At 32.6% G+C, this 20,460-nt stretch overlaps 1 protein-coding gene across 1 annotated transcript in view; it reads left to right on the plus strand.

Annotated features, from left to right (window-relative positions):
* The window catches only part of Non1 (nucleolar GTP-binding protein 1), a 177,060-nt gene that overhangs the window by 120,083 nt on the left and 36,517 nt on the right, over positions 1-20,460 (plus strand). The window contains exons 11-12 of the mRNA XM_090403341.1: positions 16,646-16,723; positions 17,540-17,591. Coding sequence (XP_090259467.1) covers positions 16,646-16,723; positions 17,540-17,591 — 130 coding nt within the window. The remainder of the gene's footprint in view (positions 1-16,645; positions 16,724-17,539; positions 17,592-20,460) is intronic.

Below are 20,460 nucleotides of genomic sequence, written 5' to 3' on the forward strand. Positions count from 1 at the left end.
TCCGCATAATGGGTGATGGGCACTGACAGTATACCCTACATTTCCCTGGGGAAGGGGGATACCTGCTGGGTTGGGTTTAAGGAAACGCTGGAGAAGAAAGGTTTCTTCTCCACCTTTTCCTTCAAATATTTAACCTTTTATATACAGTGTACTCACATAAATCTTTCCTGGAACAGAGGAAAGAAATTTCTAAGCATTTCACTTTAAAATAATGTAGAATCTTTTTCTTGTAGTTTTACTTTTTGATAATACTCAAACTCTGGACAAGTGAGATTTCTATTCTTGAGATAACTCTAACCTCCAATCTTTTGGCATAAACATATTACAAATATTGCTTTATCAGCATCCAATAAATTTTCTGAACTTAATTATTAAACTTTATAAATTGTGAATCCATTCATCCAACCATCCTATACAAATTACAGATCGATCCAGCCAGCCATCACTTACTTCTCACATTTGGGAGTAGTGTCCCAAAAGCTCTCTAAAAACACTTTACTCAGTACAGTCGAGAGAGGAAAATTGTGTTGATTAATGGATCATGGATCATTAGTTCTGCTTGCATTTTTTACCATTATTTTAATAGCCACTGTTTGTCAAAATTGGCATCAACGATTCTCATACTCTTCTCCAAATATGTTAAAACATGTAGCAACTATTCAACACTATATTTTATCTCCAAACTTGCAAAACAAGTTTTCCTCTTCATTCTTTCATTGTTTCTACCACTGTCTCTTGGAACAGTCTTGTCTTCCTTGTTATGTATTATTATACATAACAAGGAAGACTGAATAATACAATATACAGCTTAACATGTTAACAAGTTTCTTCTTTCTCCTCAAAACTTGTCTATACATCCATATTACTAATGTGCTGTAAGTTAAACAATCTCTTGGTAATAGGGCTACTATATATTTAAAAAAAAAAAAACTCATACCTTTATTTCTCTTTTCATAAATTAGTACACCAAAATCTTCATTGTAGTGATGTGGGATCTAACCTAGTCCTCTGAAGTTTTCAGTGTAATGACTAATATTTTTATATCACTATATATTTTAGCATATCAGATATCTACTTTGGCTGCCTTTTCACATTTTAGGTTCCTGTGGCATTTCCTACCTCAAGTATGATATGTACTCCTGCATGTTCTGTTCCGAGCTACTTTTTCTATTACTATTCTATCACTTTCATAAATAAACAAATAAATCTTCAGCTTGTATAACATTTCTATGATCTTTGATTCTTTTTATAATCCTTATTTCTATGCTGCTTTTGTCATTTGCAAAATCTTTTTCATTCTTGATATTTATCTTACATATTCCTTTGAAAATCTTCCCACAACTTTGTTTAGTTACTTTTACAATAGCTTAGTTTTTCTACATTTTTTCTCTATTATCTGTGAGCATGTGTTGACTCACCAACCAGAATTTTCTGTACAGTTTTTCTTTGCATGGATTGTTTTAACTGTATCACTGACATTGAGTTCTTATAAAAATATAAGAATATAGATCTGCACAGACTTCATCTCAAGCTTTCCTGGCTGAATCACTCTTTATTGAGTTGTTCGCTCAGTTCTTAAGGTTTGTTCTGGTTTTCAAACTTCTTTGTTTTTTTTTTTTTTTCAATAATATTTATATATTTAAGTCCACATTTCATATCAGAGTTGTTCAGATTTCTTTTTAAAATGTTATTACACACTTGTTCCTTTTCATTGAGATAGTTTTTTCCTGCTTTACACTAAGTGGTGATCTTTTACTGTTCCAAATTTCCTGTAGATAAGAATGTACAGTGAATTTGACTAATCTGAAGACATCACTATCAACACTGTTTTTTTTTATGTTTTTTTGTGTATTTATTTTCTCAATATTGATTTATCTACATTTTTATGTTGAAATGTGGTATTAATCCATGTTAATAACGATGTACATCTAGCATATACTTATCATTGTTATTAATTTTGTCATTTTTTCCAAAATTTTATGTGTATGTATTCATTTCTTGCTCTGCTGTTTAGGTCTCTAACAAGAACCATTATCATCAAATTCCTGATATGTATCTTCAAGGGGGGGGGGGGGTGTCCTACTACATTTTATTAAGTTTACATTATTACAAATATCCTGTCAACAGTTTCCTCCGAATCTTAACATCAGACCCATTTTTCTCACTATACCACTTTTAAATTAGCTCTGTTCATATATTCTTGAATGATAACAATGTAGAATTTCTTAATATCTTCATTTTTTAATGTTATGACATCTGCTCACTTCAACTGATTTTTGAACTCGCAGACCACAGAAGATACTCACATCCACAGTCTTGTCTTCGATCACCTGCATTATTTCTAACCCATCTCTTAGATACATAAGTTAAAATTGCCCTGAACATTATTTTGTACACTGCTAGCTCTCTGGCAAATTTCTGTTTTTTTATTCCATATAAATTTATTCAAAAGGCGATGCCAACTAATGGAACTTTTTCTAAGCCTTTCTTTGGCCAATTCCCAAGTTAGTCAATCTCTCAGAGTACATTCTTACTTACTTTTTAGGGAATTGCCTGGTTAAGTAATGTCCCCGATATTTTCATCAAGGAACAAGAATAAAGAGTGAAAAGTCATCCCAGTTCCTTGATGAAAACATCTAGAGTCTTGTTTAACCAGGCACTGCCCTACCTGGCTTGATATTTCATTGTGTTGTCCACCATAGAGTTATGATTTTTCCATCCTTGCAGATAACTTTCCTTCATGCCTCTCTGGTTTAATCAGTCAAGTTTGCCACTTTGTCTCAAAAGGTTTGGTTCTTATTTTCAAATACTTTCATTTTTTAAAATGAATGTATTTGAAAATGAAACTTTTAGAGGTGAATTGAAACTCAACTAAGTTGAGTTTGAATTCACCTCTAAAAGCTGACTGATTTTAAGTATTTAAAAAATTTTCTTTCATATATATATATATTTTTTTTTCAGTATGAAGTTCATTTTTGTGCTGCTCAAAACTAAATGATGATCACTTCGTATTTCAAATCTTCTGTATACTCTTGTATCCTGAACCAACCCAAAGATATCACAATTAATGATAGCATAGTTGGTAAAACTTTTTTTTATCTTCTTTCCATCTGAATTTTTGCCCATCTTTATGTTGAAACATATTATAGTGATAACTAGTCCATGTTCAAAACAGAAATCCTTCAAGCACTTACCATTATTATTAGCTTTGCCTTTTCTCCAGATTTTCCATAAACATTTCTGTATGCCTGAGATTTATCTCTAGCAAGGACCAGCTTTTCCATTTCCTTTAGGTCAGCTGCCTTCAGGAAGAAGTAGTGGAATTTTTCACTACTTCTTCCTGAGTAGAACCTTCTATGGGACCATAGGCACAAATAAGTTTCGTTGTCTAATTTCTAATTCCTTTTGAAATTCAGCCATATAACTACTTGAAATTGCCTGCCAACCAAAGAAGTTGATCACTGTAGACCACATATAACATGCTAATTTTATTATTTAGCAGGATCTCAGATGAAGATGAAGACAAATAGTTTCACCAGTTATGTCCATATGGTACTTCTAGTTCTGTCAGTTTAATTACTACTTTTTGATTGATACTTCTTATGTTGATGGTGTTTGTCTTCATGTTAGTACAATAAAATATCAAGCTACCAGCTAGAGAATTGCCTGATTAAGTAATGTCCCAGATATTTTCATCAGGGAACAGGAATAAAGAGTGAAAAGTCATCCCAGTTCCTTGATGAAAACATCAAGGGTCTTGTTTAACTAGGCACTGCCCTAGCTGGCTTGATATTTCATTGTGTTGTGCCATTATATTTGTTTCTGGTGTAAGCAATGCAGAATAGTTTGGTTGGCTAGGTTCTCAAATTGCCATCCCATTCTCATTTTTGGATGCTTGTGTGTGTGTGTGTGTGTGTATGTGGGTGGGTGGGTGGAAGAATATATTTTTTTATTTACTTCTCTCTTACACACCAAGTGGTTAAAACTCTTAAATTCAAAATAAAAAGAAAACACCTGATACTAATCTCCCAATTAACCTTGTACACAGGTTATCCCAGGATATCTCCTGTATAGCATAACCTATTTAACTATTAAACAACATTAAGGGATTGAGTCTTCACACTCTTGTAACCAAATAAAAATCTTTAATTTACAAAAAACACAAATATATACACATCAAATCAACACAACTTATCTATTCAAGTACCAATGTATTCTTCAGATTACTACAAAAAAAAAAAAAAAAACATTTTGATGTGCACAGCTTCCTTTCAATCACATAAACCAACAGTTATTATCCTATATGAACAGAACCCCTAGAACCTTAGGCTCTTGTCGCCTACATAACTTATTATTTCTTGAGTTCACACAGGAGAAAGACTAACACAAAACAAATAAAAAATGCTCTCTATATGACAGCAACATAAGTGAAAACTCTTCTTGCATTTTAACATCGCAGAATACCGAAGAAAACGTGTCTTTTCTTCATCCAAAACACTTCTTTAACTTCACTTTCTATATGAAAGTAACAGCAAATGCTACTAAACACACTACTAAAATTCATGTCATCACTTTTGAATGAATTAACATTCTGTGTGAAAGTTTTAACATTCTTCTTAAAACTTTATCAACAGTGTTAACATATCAGAACATTGTGTCATCTAAGGAATAACTAAGCATGCCAATAGCTAGAAATCACCTATCAGACAGGGAATCCTAAATAAAATAAACTTTATTGGGCCCATTTCTATATGAACTGGCAAGCAATAAAGTTCCTTCCACTTTCAACTGAATTAAATTCACAATGAACTTCACATCTATCTCTTCATAACAAGGATATCTTCTTTGCCATTTATTTGTAACTTTTCTTCTAATTTCTGTGCATTCTTCATGTATTGAAGACCCAGAAACTCCAGTTCTCCTGCAATGTTCCTTTCCTACTCCCCAAACAGCTGAACGCTTTGCGTTAGCTAATGTTCTTTTTGCTTCCTTGCATGCTTGGAAATGCAACTGAGAAACTTCCGTTCAATTCTGCCATCATGTGCCACCCCAGCATTGGGCTTGAAATGATGAAATGCCTTCTTCACAGTGCAGAAAAGTTTATTTAATTACAATTCTTCACTTCACAATCCTTTCACACCAAGGTAATTACTTCCAATAATACAGCGGTAACTTTTGCTTCCCTTAGCATTAACAACATATTGTAAATAATATTTGTCTACACACACAAATGGCACCAGCATTTCAACACTGGACAGCTCATACAAAATCACAATTAAGCTCTAATAACCAACTTATATAGATTTATTTTGTATCGAAGCAAGACTCTAGTAGCTCAAGATAATTCTAACATTGCATGAATAGGAATAACAAAATAAATTAAAATACTGCATTATTATTACTTAACTTTAAATTAATTAATTTTTATATTTATTTTTAACTTGTGAGATATCTGAATTTTAATACAGATATGCCTGCTAATGAGGCACACAATGCAAAGGTGAGAATATTAGTCATTAGGTCAGAAGCCTTGCTCATTTCTCCCATATGCCTTAAGGACTCTGTGTAGGTGTCTTTCCAGTTATCCAGCACTGATCCTTAAGCAATCTCTAACAAGATCAATAATCCATCCTTTTCTCTTAATTTGTAATTTTATAAGTGTTATTTTGAAGGATTTCAGCTGCTCTCTCTAATCACTTGAAGCATTCATATACTTCTTTCTTACGAACTTTATTTGGATGTTGGACACAAATAAGTGTCATTGTCCAATTTCCTAATTCGAAATATGCCATGTTAATCTACTTGAAGCTTATCTCCATATGAGGAGTTCAATGTATAGATACTCCCTCTTTCCTTGACGGATAGTGCCAAATGAAGTCATTTTATCAGTGTTATTTTGAAGGATTGTAGCTGTTTCTGTCTTAGTAGTATAACCAGTTACATCGATATAGTATTTCTGTAATTCTTTAAGCTGTTCCTCGTTTTCAGTGACGCTACTTATACTGATCATGTCCATTTTTAGTTCTGTTAAGGCTAGAGTTGTACTGGCAGCTGACTTTTCATTGTTCATCCAATTCCATGACAAAAACATCAGGGCCCCTCACTTAAAGAATCGCAACACAATTAACATGAGTGTTCCTGGTAAGATTTATGCAAGTGTACTTGAGAAACGGTTGAGAAGGATTGTGGAAGGGAAGCTTGGTGAAGATCAAGCTGGATTCAGGCCAGATAGAGCTGTCAAGATCAGATTTTCACTTTACGTCAAATAGTTGAGAACCAATGGGAATACAACAAAGATCTGTATTTAAGTTTTGTAGACCTGCAAAAGGCATATGACAAGGTGCCAAGAGAGAAGATATTCACAATGCTACATATGGTGTCAGTGAGGCATTATATCAAGCGATAGTTAGTCTTTATCATCAGCATCATCATCAAATTCCTGACATGTACCCTCAAGGGATGTACAGGATATGATAGTACTACATGAAAAATTTACATCATTACTAACTTCCTATCTACAATTTTCCTCCAAATCAGTCTGTTACTTGTTAAGACTCCAACATTATCAGATCTTATATTTCTATTGTCTAAGGCACTTTGTACCATATCAATCCACCTATATCTTAGTCTTCCGCTGGGTTGTTTTCCTGCCAACCTGGCAGAGAACACTTGTTTTGCTAATCTTTCCTCGCCCATTCTGTTTAAGTGACCATACCACCTGAGATTAGCTCTGCTAAAGCATTCCTGGATGCTGACAACATCAAGTTCTTTCCTAATATCATCATTTTTAATATGATATTGCTATTGATGCCATCTGTTCATGCCTATAATCTTTCTCAGGACTCTCATATCTGCGGTCTCTAGTCTTTGGTCAAATGTTTTACTTCTGACCCAGCTCTCAGATTACATAAATTAAAACTGGTTTGAACACTGTCTTGTATACAGCTAATTTAGTGTTCCGACTAATTTCTCTCTTATTCCATATGAATTTATTCAATTGACTGCCTACCATACCAGCTTTGTTGATTGTGTTGTCTATTTCTGTATTTAATTTACCATCTTCAGTAAAAATCATGCCTAAGTAAGCTGAAATGTTTTACTTGTTCCACAGGTTCCCCGTTCACAACACAGTTGATATTTTCAACAATTCTACTTATTTTCATTGTCTTTTGTCTTTTTAATGCTGACCTTCATATCTATTACAACAGTTATTCGATTTAGTCAGGGAATCTTGCAAACTTGTAGCGGATTTATTTAGAAGTATAACATCGTCCGCATAAAGCAAAGAGCTGACATCAACATCTCCAATTCTCATATCATGTCTACTACCACTTTCCTTCATAATGTGATCCATATAGATAATGAATAATAGAGGAGATAATATGCATCCTTGTCTGACACCAGATTTAACATTAAACCATCTTCCTGTACTTCCTTCAATTCTAACTGCTGACTTACAAGTCAAATAAAGACTAATTATTGCTTGATATAATGCCCCATTGACACCATATAACTGTAGCATATTGAATAGCTTCTCTTTTGGCACCTTGTCATATGCCTTTTCCAGATCAACAAAACTGAAATACAGATCTTTGTTATATTCCCATGCTTTCTTAACTATTTGTCATAAAGTGAAGATCTGATCCTGACAGCCTCTATTTGGCCTGAATCCAGCTTGTTCTTCACCAAGCTTTTCTTCCACAATTCTTCTCAACTGTTTCTCAAATATACTTGCATAGGTCTTGCCAGGAACACCCAGTAGGGAAATACCTCTGTAATTCTCACATTCAGTTTTATTTCCCTTTTTTATATATGGGTACTATTAGAGCTCTACTCCAATCATCAGGAATTAGTCCCTTTGTCCAGGCTTTCTGAACTATGCAGTGCAGCCACTGTAAGACTTTTATACCACCATACTTCAGCATTTCTGGTCGAATATCATCTACTCCTGCTGCTTTTCATTTCACATTTCAAGCCTTTGATGTCTTTTTCTACTTCAAGTATGGATATGTATTCCTGACTGTATGCCTGTTGAGTGTTTTTTTACCACTGTGCTATCACTGCTTGTTTCATTTAGCAATTTTTCAAAGTAATTACTCCATACTCAAGGATATCTTTTTCTCCTGTTTTCATATCATCTTTATCATCTCTAACTCCTCCTACAGAACTCTTTCCTCCATTTCTAAGCTTCTTCAACAACCTCCAGAATATCTTTCCACCTTCTTGATATTTATTTTCTATGTTCTTGCCAAAGTCCTCCCATGACTTTTGTTTAGCTAGTTTTACACAGTGTTTCGCTTTCTTACATTCGTCTCTGTATTCTCTAAGAGCAAAAGCTGACTTATTTGCCAGGAACTTTTGATATGCTTTCTTCTTTTCCTTGACTGCCTCTTTACCTTCCTGTGTCTACCATGAAGTTCTGATTTTTCTATCCTCGCAGACAGCCTCACCACATGCCTCTCTGGCTGAATCAATCGGGGTTTTCTTCAAGGCTTGCCATTGAATCTCCAAGGTTTGGTTCCTGTTCTCAAACTCTTTTATTTTTTCTTCAATAATCTTTGTGTATTTTAGTCTACAGTTCACATCTGAGAGCTGCTCAACTTTAATTCGCTTTAAAACTTTCTTACATGTTCTTATTTTCAATATGAAATTCAATTTTTTCCTGCTCAAGACTAAATAGTGATCACATCCAATTTCAAATCCTCTTTACACTCTGGTGTCCTGCAGAAAAGTCTCATATTTAATGAGACTTTTCTTATTCCTTGCCTCTTCTCTCCATGTGAATTTATGCACATTTTTATGTTGGAACATGGTGTTAGTAATAACAAGTCCATGTCCTGAGCAGAAATCCAACAGGTATTTGCCATTATTATTAGCTTTGCTCTTTTCTCCAAATTTTCCCAAAATATTTTTGCATGTCTAACAATCATTTTCTACTCTGCTATTTAGATCCCCAACAAGGACCAACTTTTCCTTTATCATTGTGTCAGTTGCTTTTTCTAAAGCATCCAAAAATTCCTCCATTTCTACCTTAGTAGAACCTTTTGTAGGACCATTGGCACAAATAAGTCTCATTATTCAGTTCCCCATTCTGATATTTGCTAACATCACTCTACTTGAGACTGTCTGCCATTCAAGAAGATTAGCCTTGTATTTTGTGTTGAATACTATGGCTACTACTTCTTTTCCTTGATTGTTATTTCCTGAATATAACATTTTGTATTTTTTGCTCAGAAAATCTCGCCAGTTTTGTCTTTTTTGTTTCAGTCAACCCTATTATGTTGATCTGGTACTTATCTAATTCTTCAGCTAGCTCCATTTCTTTGCCATTCAGGCTTCTTATATTGATAGTACCGATCTTTAACTCTGGTGATGTTGAGTTGGGGTGTGATTTCAGATTTGTTCCAGTAGCTGACTTTTCGCTGTTCGCCCTGGTTCCCTGGCGAAAACAACGGGGGCCTTGTTTAACCGGGCGATGCCCCAGCCGACGTGAAATTTTGTCATGTTGTACCATCATTTTGTATTTTGGTCAGCTAAATCCCAAATTGCCAGCTGTCCTGATTCGTTCAGTATCTAGGTAGATACCCAACAGGGTGCACAACGAGAAGGTGAGGATTGGACATTAGGTCAGAAGCCCTGGTCAGTTCTCCGTATTCCTTTAAAGGCTATGTTGAGGTCTCCTCTCAGTTATACAGCTTTGATCCAGTCTTTATTTGAGTTGTAAATTAGAATTGAAGAAAGTACAAGAAGATGGTTTGATGTTAAATCTGGTGTCAGTCAAGGATGTACATTATCCCCTCTGTTATTCATGATCTATATCAGTGGTGTTCAACCTTTTTTACTACACGAGCTACTTTTTTATAAAAAGTCATTCGGCGATCTACTCTCTTATATAGATATCTGATTATGCACAAATAAACAACTAAAAAAAATACACAACTAAAAATTTTATTTGTGTATTTAAAAATTTATTTATCACTTTTAATTATTTTAATAGTATAAAAAAATATATATATTGGAATAAAATGTTTATTTCTCTATTTTGGAAAACCAAAGTTAGAAAAAACAACAGATTTATTACAAGTTACAGGAAATGCTGGTTAATTTAAAAAAAGAAAAAGAAAAAAAAGTTAATGTGAAATTTGGCGTTGTTTGGACCTCGCAATATTTTCATAGTCAAGTTGATATGAAGAAGTGGCCAATCACTAACAATCATCCAAATGACATTTGTAATTTGGTTTCTTAATTGATTTTTTATGACGGTCATATTTGAAAAAGTGGATTCTGAAAAGTATGTCGATCTGAAACACAACAGAATTTTTCGCGCAATATCAGTTAATATTGGGAATTTATCATCTGCATACTTCCAAATGACTTCATTGTTTATTGATTTTAAATGTAAACTATTCTGAATGTTTATTATCTCAAGTTCTACTTCAGCTTGGTTTATATCAAACAGCCCACTAATTTTATTTGAAATTTCTGTGATGTTCAAGTTTTCTACTAAAAATGATAAGTATAACAACCATCTTTTATCACTCGATTGTGGATAAATATCTCCTTTTTCCTCAAGAAAATTTTTTATATCGTTAATTAATACAAGAAATCTTTCTAAAAATTGACTTCTGCTGAGCCAGCAAACATTATTGTACAACAGAAGTTCCCTATCATCATCTGCCTGTAATTTAAATAACCACCATTGCAGGGCTTTTCCTCGAACAGAATTTACAGTTTTAAATGTAATATCCAAAACATCTTTTGTGTTTAATCTTTTACTACACAGTACTTGTTGGTGAATAATACAATGGTACATTAAAAAATCTGGATATTTGTCATCGTTTTTACATAATGAAATGAAGCCTGATCTATTACCTATCATTGCAGGAGCACCATCAGTAGTAATAGACACAAGTTTAAAAAGCGGAAGTTTGTGTTGTTTCACAAATTTCAAATGCCGAAAAAATGTCTTCTCCCCTAGTCCTTCCCAATAATGGTATAATTTTCAAAAGTTCTTCTTTACTTGAATAATCTTGAAATACCATGCGAATAAATACCATTAACTAGGCAATATCAATGAAATCGTTTGATTCATCAAATTGTAATGAAAAGTTAACACACTGGTGAATGTGTGACATTAACCTGGCCTGGAAACTTTTCTCCGGCAATTGGAACTCTTCCTTTTGGCAATTTGAAACCTTGTCTGCTGCCTAGAAGTTGTCTCTCTCTAGCAACGTCTCAAACCGAGAAGCTCCTTTCTGGAAGCAGGAAACTCCTCTCTCAAGCAACGTGGATCTGGGCAGTCTCTCTGATGGCCACTTTGTACTGGGTGGCCTCCTCTCTGACAGCAATTTTGGAACCGGGACCCCTTCTACTTGCTTAAGTCCCTTTTTATTAGGCCTCCTCTGAGACCTCGCATGAAGTTTGGCAACCCCCAAAGAATTGGTATGAGTCTTTCATCTTAAGTTTCAAGTTCGGCACGCCTTTTGTTCTCCTCCGCTTTCTTTTGATTATAAGTTGCCAGCCATCGGAAAGTTGTTCGAACTCTTTCCGACTGACTTTGGAGATGTTTACACTTAGAGCCTGCAAGCCTTTCTCATACATACAAGTTTCAATAACAATCTTTCTAATGCCACCATATACAGCTTCGCCGATAAAAACATTGCCTTTGTTTTTAACACTCTAACATATTCTTATTAAAGCAGTATATACAGTAAGCTTCAAAAGAGTTATTTACAAAAACATCTAATACAAACTATACCGAGACAAACAAAGTTTATTTTTTTACAATATTCACATGGGACTTAACCTAAGTAAAAAAATTGTTGTAATGTGCTTTGGAATATTTAATATTTAAACTACAATCGAGTTTTTACACTTTGCTTATAATCGTATTCACTCGGCTCGCTGTTTGACTTCCACTGATCCAAATTAATTCATTTACCCGAACTTATAAGAAAATTACTGATTTGACAATTTTAACAAAAAATAAATAAACAATAGCAATACATTTAAAGCGAATTAAAAATAATACAAAATAATGATAAATAAAATATTATGTTTTCAGTTTTAATTAAATTTGTAAGTAAGGAGGAATACACAAGAGATAGACCAAAAATCGCTCCACGATCAACAGGTTGAACACCCCTGATCTATATGGATCACATTATGAAGGAAAGTGGTATTAAACCAATATCAAAATTAATCTCAGCTCTTTACTTTATGCAGATGATGTTATGCTTTTAAATAAATTCATTACAAGTCTGCAAGATTCCGTGTAAATTGAATAACTGTTGCAATAAATTTGGTATGAAAATCAGCAATAACAAGACAAAGACAATGAAAATAGGCAGAAACATTGAAAATATCAACTGTACTGTGAATGGAGAACTTATAGAACAAGTAAAAATTTCAGCTACCTAGGTATAATTTTTAGTGAAGATGGTAAATTAAATATGGAAATATACAACAGAATAAGCAAAGTTGTTATCGTGGGAAGTAAACATCCACAATAACTGAATAAATTTATATGGAATAAGAGAGAAGTTAGTCAAAGCACTAAATTATCTGGATACAAGACAGTGTTGAAACTAATTTTAACTTATGGATCTGAGAGCTGGGTTAGAAATAAAAGACTTGAACAAAGACTAGAACCACAGATATGAAAGTCCTGAGAAGGATTAGAGGCATGAACAGGTGGCATCAATGGCAGTATCATATTAAAAATGAGGATATTAGGAAAGAACTTGACGTTGTTAGCATCCAGGAATGTTAGCAGAGCTAATCTCGGGTGGTATGGTCACTTTAACAGAATGGGAGAGGAAAAATTAGCAAACAGGTGTTCTCTGCCAGGTTGGCAGGAAAAAGACCCAGAGGAAGACCAAGATGTAATTGGTTTGATACAGTAAAAAAGTAAAAAGTGCCTTAGAACTGTGCTTCCCAAACTTCTGGATGTCAGGGTCCCCTTTGGAAAAATTAAAATATTTCACGGCCCCCCTCGAAAAAAAAAATCGTAATATAGACATATATTATTACGATTGTATTTATATTCAATACAAAACATACACAGCGAATATTGCAAAAATCAAATGCAAACATTACATTTTAGCATCTTACATACACATTTGACATGGCACATTATCTCATATTTTGATATAGAGAGATATATTGTTATTGTACTTTTGCAGTACAAGCACATGAAATGTAAAACGATTAGTAATAAAGAAAGAATAAAAAACATAAAAGAAATTTAATAACAATTTAATGTGATGGATGTGTTTCAATACTGTTACACCAATATCAGTGGAAATATTTGGAACTGCAATTCTTAGATTTCTGCTTTGAAATGAAACGTATGTGAATAAGCATATATTTACTAATATTCATTAAGCGCCGAAAGATGCAGGAAGCAAAATTGTGAACTTGCACCAATGTGTGATTTTTTTCATTAAAATATAAAAAATAATAAAAATTAAATACTTTTCTTTTAAGTATTTAATTTATGTTTAGTTGCTGAAAATGTTTTATTCTTAAAACATTTTCAATTTGTTTTCATTGTTTCACAGCCCCCTCAACAAAACCTACGGCCCTCAAGGGGGCTGCGACCCACAGTTTGGGAAGCGCTGCCTTAGAAGACAGAAATATAAGATCTGATAATGTTTACCACTTGACAGATAACAGATTGATTTGGAGGAAAATTGTTGATACGAAGTTAGTAATGATGTAAACTTTTCATGTAGTACTATCATAATATCCTGTACAATCCTTGAGGGTATATGTCAGGAATTTGATGATAATGATGAAATATGTTGTGCCATTGTTTGTAGTAGTTTCAGCCAGTATAGAATACAGTTTGACTGGTAAGTGTATCCTCCTTGTTCATTCATCACTGAAGTGGATAACTGGTAATGGGGTACTCCATGGGATGGTATGATTTTGCATAAATCATAATTTCCCTCTCCCCAAAAAAGGTTTGTTCTCTACTTTCCTTATAGGCTATGTTTAGGTCTTCTCTCAGTTATGTAGCTTTTGAGCTATTCAATCCTAGCATGTTTTATCTTGCCATAATTTAGGTTTTGAAGTTTTTCATTCGTCTTTTTCATTTTTTCATTGTCTTTTTCATTGTCAGCTCTCTAATGACTTGAAACATTCCTATGCTTTATCCCTGCTACAACTTTAGTGAATGATAGGCAAAAATAAGTAAATAAATTAAGATTTATCCCTTTAGGCTGACATTTTGCTAGTAATTGTTGTTCACTTATTTTTGCTATGAAATTGTAATAAAAGAATAATAAACTAATGTCAACATCTCTCAGGTTTGCTTTAACATTAAGCATACTTTATTAGAAAACTCAGTGGACAAATTATTTTAAGCATAGGTTTGATATCTAAGTTAATGCTTTATTCTGATTTACTAATAATTAACTTCCAAAACAGCTTATTGCAGCAGGAATGCTTGTCCCCCCCCCCCCACTTCTGCTGGTAATTTTCAGTGCTGGCTGCTGGTTGAAATATCGTTGTGGCATTGATGTTGAATGTGCTTATATGGTAAATGGTTTCATCTCCCAGTTGCTGATTTTCATACCAATAAATTTGGTATGAAAATCAGCAATCATCCTGTTTATTTGTAGGTTTTCCTGATCATCTAACCCTTAGCCCACCCATGGTATTAGTGTACTGTAGGTTTGCCATCTTTCATAGCTGGGATGGTCTCTTTCTCCCTTCATTCTTTTGTTTTCTTATTTTCCTCTTCATTGATTAGTTATTTTTTCTTTCAATGAAAATATTTGATTAATAACACAATTTGATTTAGTTTGATGCTGTTGATCTTAAAGATTGGAACCTTTCCTAAAGCTGATGGGAAGGCTAACCTTTTTATTTTTTTTTAAATATTATCTGCAGTATGATATCAACCGATAGCCAAAAATTAATACAGTGACAAAAATTGCCATAATATCTATACATTATTAATTCTGATATAGTAATGACGATTAGTACATCAGAATTAATGGCAGAGAATTGATTTATGTGCTAATCTTTTGGCAGAGATCTACATCTATTCGAAAAGATCATTATCAGATATGGCAAGCTTTTTTTGTTATGCTGTTTTGAAAATGTAAACATATTAACTTTTAAAAAATGAATAAAAATTAGTGCCTCTTAAAATTAACATTCTTTTTATGCAGAAGCTTTTTTTAAAATCTCTTGACACATAGACACATACTGGAACTTGAATATTCTCATATTTTCAATTGAAAATATGAGGAAAATATCATATAGATCAGTTCATTCAAATTAGTGTGTATTTTTCTTTTTAAATTCAGGATTGTCCTTGTCAGCAAAAAAAAAAAAAAAGTAAAGAAATGGAATTAGGATTTTTTTTAACCAGCCACATTTATTAAACAGATGTACTCTCACAGATATTTATGACATAATTAACAGAACACAAACACAAGAAAAATAAACAAGGTTTATGTTATTGTCCTATAAAAAATTAGATATTTCAGGTGAAAATTAACAATCTATTATCAGTAAAAATTCACAAGGCTAAACTAAGTACAGTCATCCCTCAACTTACATCTGGTTCCATCAATTCGGCAGAACATAAGTCGATACATTAAATCAACAGAGTTATAGGATTTAGGGACTTAACCGTAATAAGTATACTATCATTTAATTTTTAAACCTTATAAAACTGTACTGTGCATTACTGCCACTATAAAACAGGAGAATAATCACTGAAATCTTCCTCCACAATCACATCTTCATTACCTTCCCTATGTGAAGGACCAGGCTGAAGCTCTTCTGGTGTAATTTTTTTTTTTTTTGATGAAAATGTTCCATGTGCTTTGCTTATTCTTCTTCTTTTTCATAAATTTGTTTATAGCAAGCAAACACAACATTTCTTTCCTTTCTACTAATAAGTAGTAGTAGCGTTCAACATTGGGTTCATATCTTCAGCAATTTTGAGAACATTGCACTGCAGAGAACATTTCTGCAAGAACCTTCACTGTGAATTGTTTAACTACCTTAATGCGCTGCTGCCACTGCACATAGTTAGTTGTTAAATAGAAACTTTTGTACTTTACGCTCACTCGTGTCTTGTTCAAAAGTATAGTCGAAAATGTTATTTATTTCCTTATGGGATCACAGACGTATCTTCGAATGAATGTAAGTTGAGGGATGACTGTATATCAAATTATAGCTATCATATATAATAATAACACTGAGTAATGCAGTTTTATTTCAGGTTACATATACATACATATAATAACTTTTCTCTCCCAAATAGGTCACTCACTTGCAGATTAACAGCTGGTAGTTCCAGCTAGTCATTTGTATTTTGGTTGTTAATTTTGTAAATTACAGTTTGTAGTACAAGCCAGAAAGCACATGACTGAATAATGTGAGAGTTATGTATTTATATTTTGTATTTTTAATTGATTCAGTTTCTGTATTCTCAGAAAATGTCAACTCATTGGGCAAAATAAATCTCCCTCAAGCTCATTATAATATTGCATTAAAGAAGTGTTTTTGTTTGTTTATACTACCAAATTCTTCTGTATTAAAATTATACTGCAATAATCATGTATAAAGTAGGTGGTATTCAGCTCTAAATAATATATATTTATATTTATGTACATATAAGGAACGTCCTCCATGCATCCCACTTGCAGTACTAAACAAAAAGAAAATGATGGATGTTGATGGAATAAAGAAAAAACTGGTGAGAATTCATAAATTTATTTTATAGAGCCTTAGTTTAGAATATTTTCCTTATTTACTACTATTTTAAATAATGACACATTATTCAGCAGTAATGTGAAATTGATACATATGCTGTATGCTGTACATATGCTTCAACATATGCTATAGAAACAGCATATGTTGAAGCTATAGAGTATGCTGCTATCATATTCTACAGTTTCAGCAGCTGAAGTTGCTTATGCTAAATTGCATTTTTGTTTTGCATTCGTTTTGATTATGAAAAACAGTTTGGCATTTATGGTGGATAAATAAAGTTACTTGCATTACATAAGAAATATACTGTTCAAGAGTACATCCATGTATGATACATATTGACATTCCCAACAGAAATAAAACTATAAAAACTATAGAAGAAGGTATGTTAATTACAAATGCTGAATGTTATGCTGTATTATTGGCATCTAGAAGTCATTGGCGCATACAACAGATAGTTTTATGATTCTGTATTTGACAATTTGTTATCAAACATCCAAGTTTCCATAACACCCATTCGTAACATCTTTAATGGAAAAGGCTCTATCTTTATATGAGATACCAATATGTTTCATACATGCATGCCTATGTTAGAATACATTCAAGAGTAGGGATCATCTAACCCAGGTGAAAAATGAGCATTCTTTTATTATTAAAATTTTTCTACTTAAGATATATAATTTCAGATATTTTTTCTTTCATATTAAAAAATAATTGAAATACTCTATTTATTCAATCCTCTTGATGTTTATTTAAAAGTATCATAGCTTGCTAATTATTTTTAAATTTAACTCTTATACAGGAAAAAGATATAGAACAAGAACTTGGTGATGACTACATACTTGATCTAAAAAGTAAGTGTAATGTTTGATAATGCATGTGCATTATTTCATTAATGAAGTAGCCAAAAAAAATAATAAAAAATCATGCATTATAATAATATAATTACAGGTTGGCCTATATGTTATAGATATCTTTGAAGATGGAATTTATTTTCATTTTTGAACTTTGTGTCCCTCACAAATATGACCTTAAAGAACCATGAAAAGTCAACCAAAAAAAAATTATAGGCTAGACTGTGGAAACACTCTTGATACCATCTTTCTAAGCATTTCTTTCCAGTTGTGTGGATAAGATGTAATCTGCTATAGGTAATATATTATATAGCCACTGATGGCTATATCTATTAATGGCACTTGCTAATAAACGCGTATGCCACTAACAGGTCTTTAAATGCAATGTAGAAATGAATTTGTATTAGTTTCAAAATTTGGCAGCAGCTTCAAGTTGACCATGAAAATCCCAGTGCTGAATGTAATCTAAATTGGGATGCCTCATGGTGGTGGTGGTGGGGGGGGGGGGGGGAGCAGGAATTTTTTCTTTAATTATATGACACATCATTTTAAAGTGTTTTCTAATGTGGATTTCAAAAAAAAATTTTTAATGTATTGCACAACTAGAAAGGCACAGCCCATTTAAGAGTAGAAAATAACTAATGAATTAAAGTTTATTATACTTGATAAGAAACTAAATCTTGTTTTTATCCTTACTTTACCCAAGCATAAGCAAACAAAAGTTTGCATATAATGTCAGCTAGGCAACATGTATATAAAGGCAGTTGATTTTGTATCTAGTTGCCTTAGTATGGGAAGTCAATTGCCTCTGTATACATGTAGCTAGTTGAAAATATTTCACATGCAAACATTTGTTTGCTCAAGCTTGGACAAAATAAGAATGAAAACAAGACTATTGTTTATTCTCAGATATAATTTACCATATGTCCATCAGAAATACTTGCTAGAAGTAATATTTTTCAATTGTTTTATTACCTCTAAACCTTTGACCATTCTCATTTTAACAATCACCTTGGAATGTTCACCACAGTATGAAGTTTGGTAATCATTTACCTATCAAATCTGACAGAAAATTACTTAACTTCCATTGTTTTTTGTAAGACAGTCTTACAGAAGACTAACTGATCTATCTGTCTACCTTGAAACAAATATCTGACCTCCTTCAAACAAAACAGTTATAACATATGCCTTGGACTCATCTAGCACCAGCACATGCAGCTACACAAACAGCCAAGAAGACTGTTTGACTGTTTGTATCTGCTACATAAAACATAAGAAGAGGCACAGAATATGTAATTTCTTTTTATTTGCACTAAAACCATCACTACAATTATTACCTTAAACACATGAGAGAAATAGTAACAAGCATTCATCATTCACTGAATCTATGCAACACCTAATGTGGAGCATGTATAGAAGACTCTCTTGAATATCACCATCATAAGAAAGGGAACTAATTAGCCTAATTCAAGGAAGTGAAGTGTTGAACCAAATCTCTCTCTCTCTCTTCGCAATATTGACCTAGGTAACTTTTTTTTTTAAATACATTTTAATAGTCTAAAATATAAAATAAAATATTAATACAGAATCCAATCAGTCCACATGAGGCACACTTAAGATTCACAGTAAAATTAGTTTCATTAGTTGAACAATCAAATAAAATGCAAAAATACTTAAAAAAAAGTATAATGCATAAAAATAGAGAATATTTAGAAACTATAAACAATAAATAATTCCTTGTTTCTTTCCTTCAGGTCAGAAAAGTTCATCCAGATATACCTTTTTAACTATTGTATTCATGTCTCAGAAACTACATCTCCTTTTAATGTTTCCTATTTTCCTTACTTCCTCTTTTCTCCCTTATTGGTGACTTATTTTAATCATGCAATTATTTATATTTATTGTTTATTATAGCAATTATTTATATTTATATATGGGCTCATTCCCATATTGACATGAAAAGCATATCAGATAAAAATAAAGGTTAAAGAAAAATAAAAGTTTGTATTTTATTATTACTTGGCCTTCATTTTTATTACATTGTTTATTGTCTATTTCAAAAAAAAAAAAAAAAAAAAAAAAATAGAAACAGTCTCTATAAGTTATTTGAAAAGGACAGTACCTATTCTTTCCAGATTTTTTATCATGTAGAACAGACACACCAGCCAGCATGCATGTATAGTAAAATCTCGATATAACAGACTAATTCGGGCGAGGGGGGGGGGCGTCCGTTATATAATAAAGTAGATTTTCCAAATGCATATGTTAAAAAAATTTAACAAATTAGCTAATTTACGTTTTTACTTATGTAGAACCTTACTTAATTAAAATTAAGTACTGTATCTATTAAAAGTTTAATTTCACAGAAAAGTTTTCTATATGTATTATTGCTTATAACTTCACCATGGTTTTGAGACTCTAAAAAATCCAAGTCTGTGATCTATATCAAAATAAATAAGCAAACATCACATATTATCATAAATTTTTTTATTTTGTCTTTGTTATTTTTAACGTCCAATACAATTTTTTGCTTTTTTATGCCATATTGCTCACATATACTATTATTACTATATTACTATTATTACGGGCAACTCCAGGGAGTCATTAGGCTCATCGAGGGAGGCCCCAAATCATATTCATCACAACTATTTGACATTCATACAGTATCTATCATACCTCGCCTTAAACTCATTCACTGTCACAGCATCCACCACAGACTCAGGGAGCGCATTCCACTCATTCACTACTCTAAAAGTAAAGAACCCAGCTCTAACACCTTTACTAACCACACTTTTGCCCCAGTTTCCATGGATGTCCCCTAGTCCTCCCACAACCAGCCCTGTTCTCAAAAATATCTTCTGAATTAATT

This window comes from Typopeltis vanoorti, chromosome 14 (assembly GCF_054136105.1).
Source record: "Typopeltis vanoorti isolate ZY-2024b chromosome 14, IOZ_Tvanoo_1.0, whole genome shotgun sequence".
Taxonomy (NCBI): Eukaryota; Metazoa; Arthropoda; class Arachnida; order Uropygi; family Thelyphonidae; genus Typopeltis; species Typopeltis vanoorti.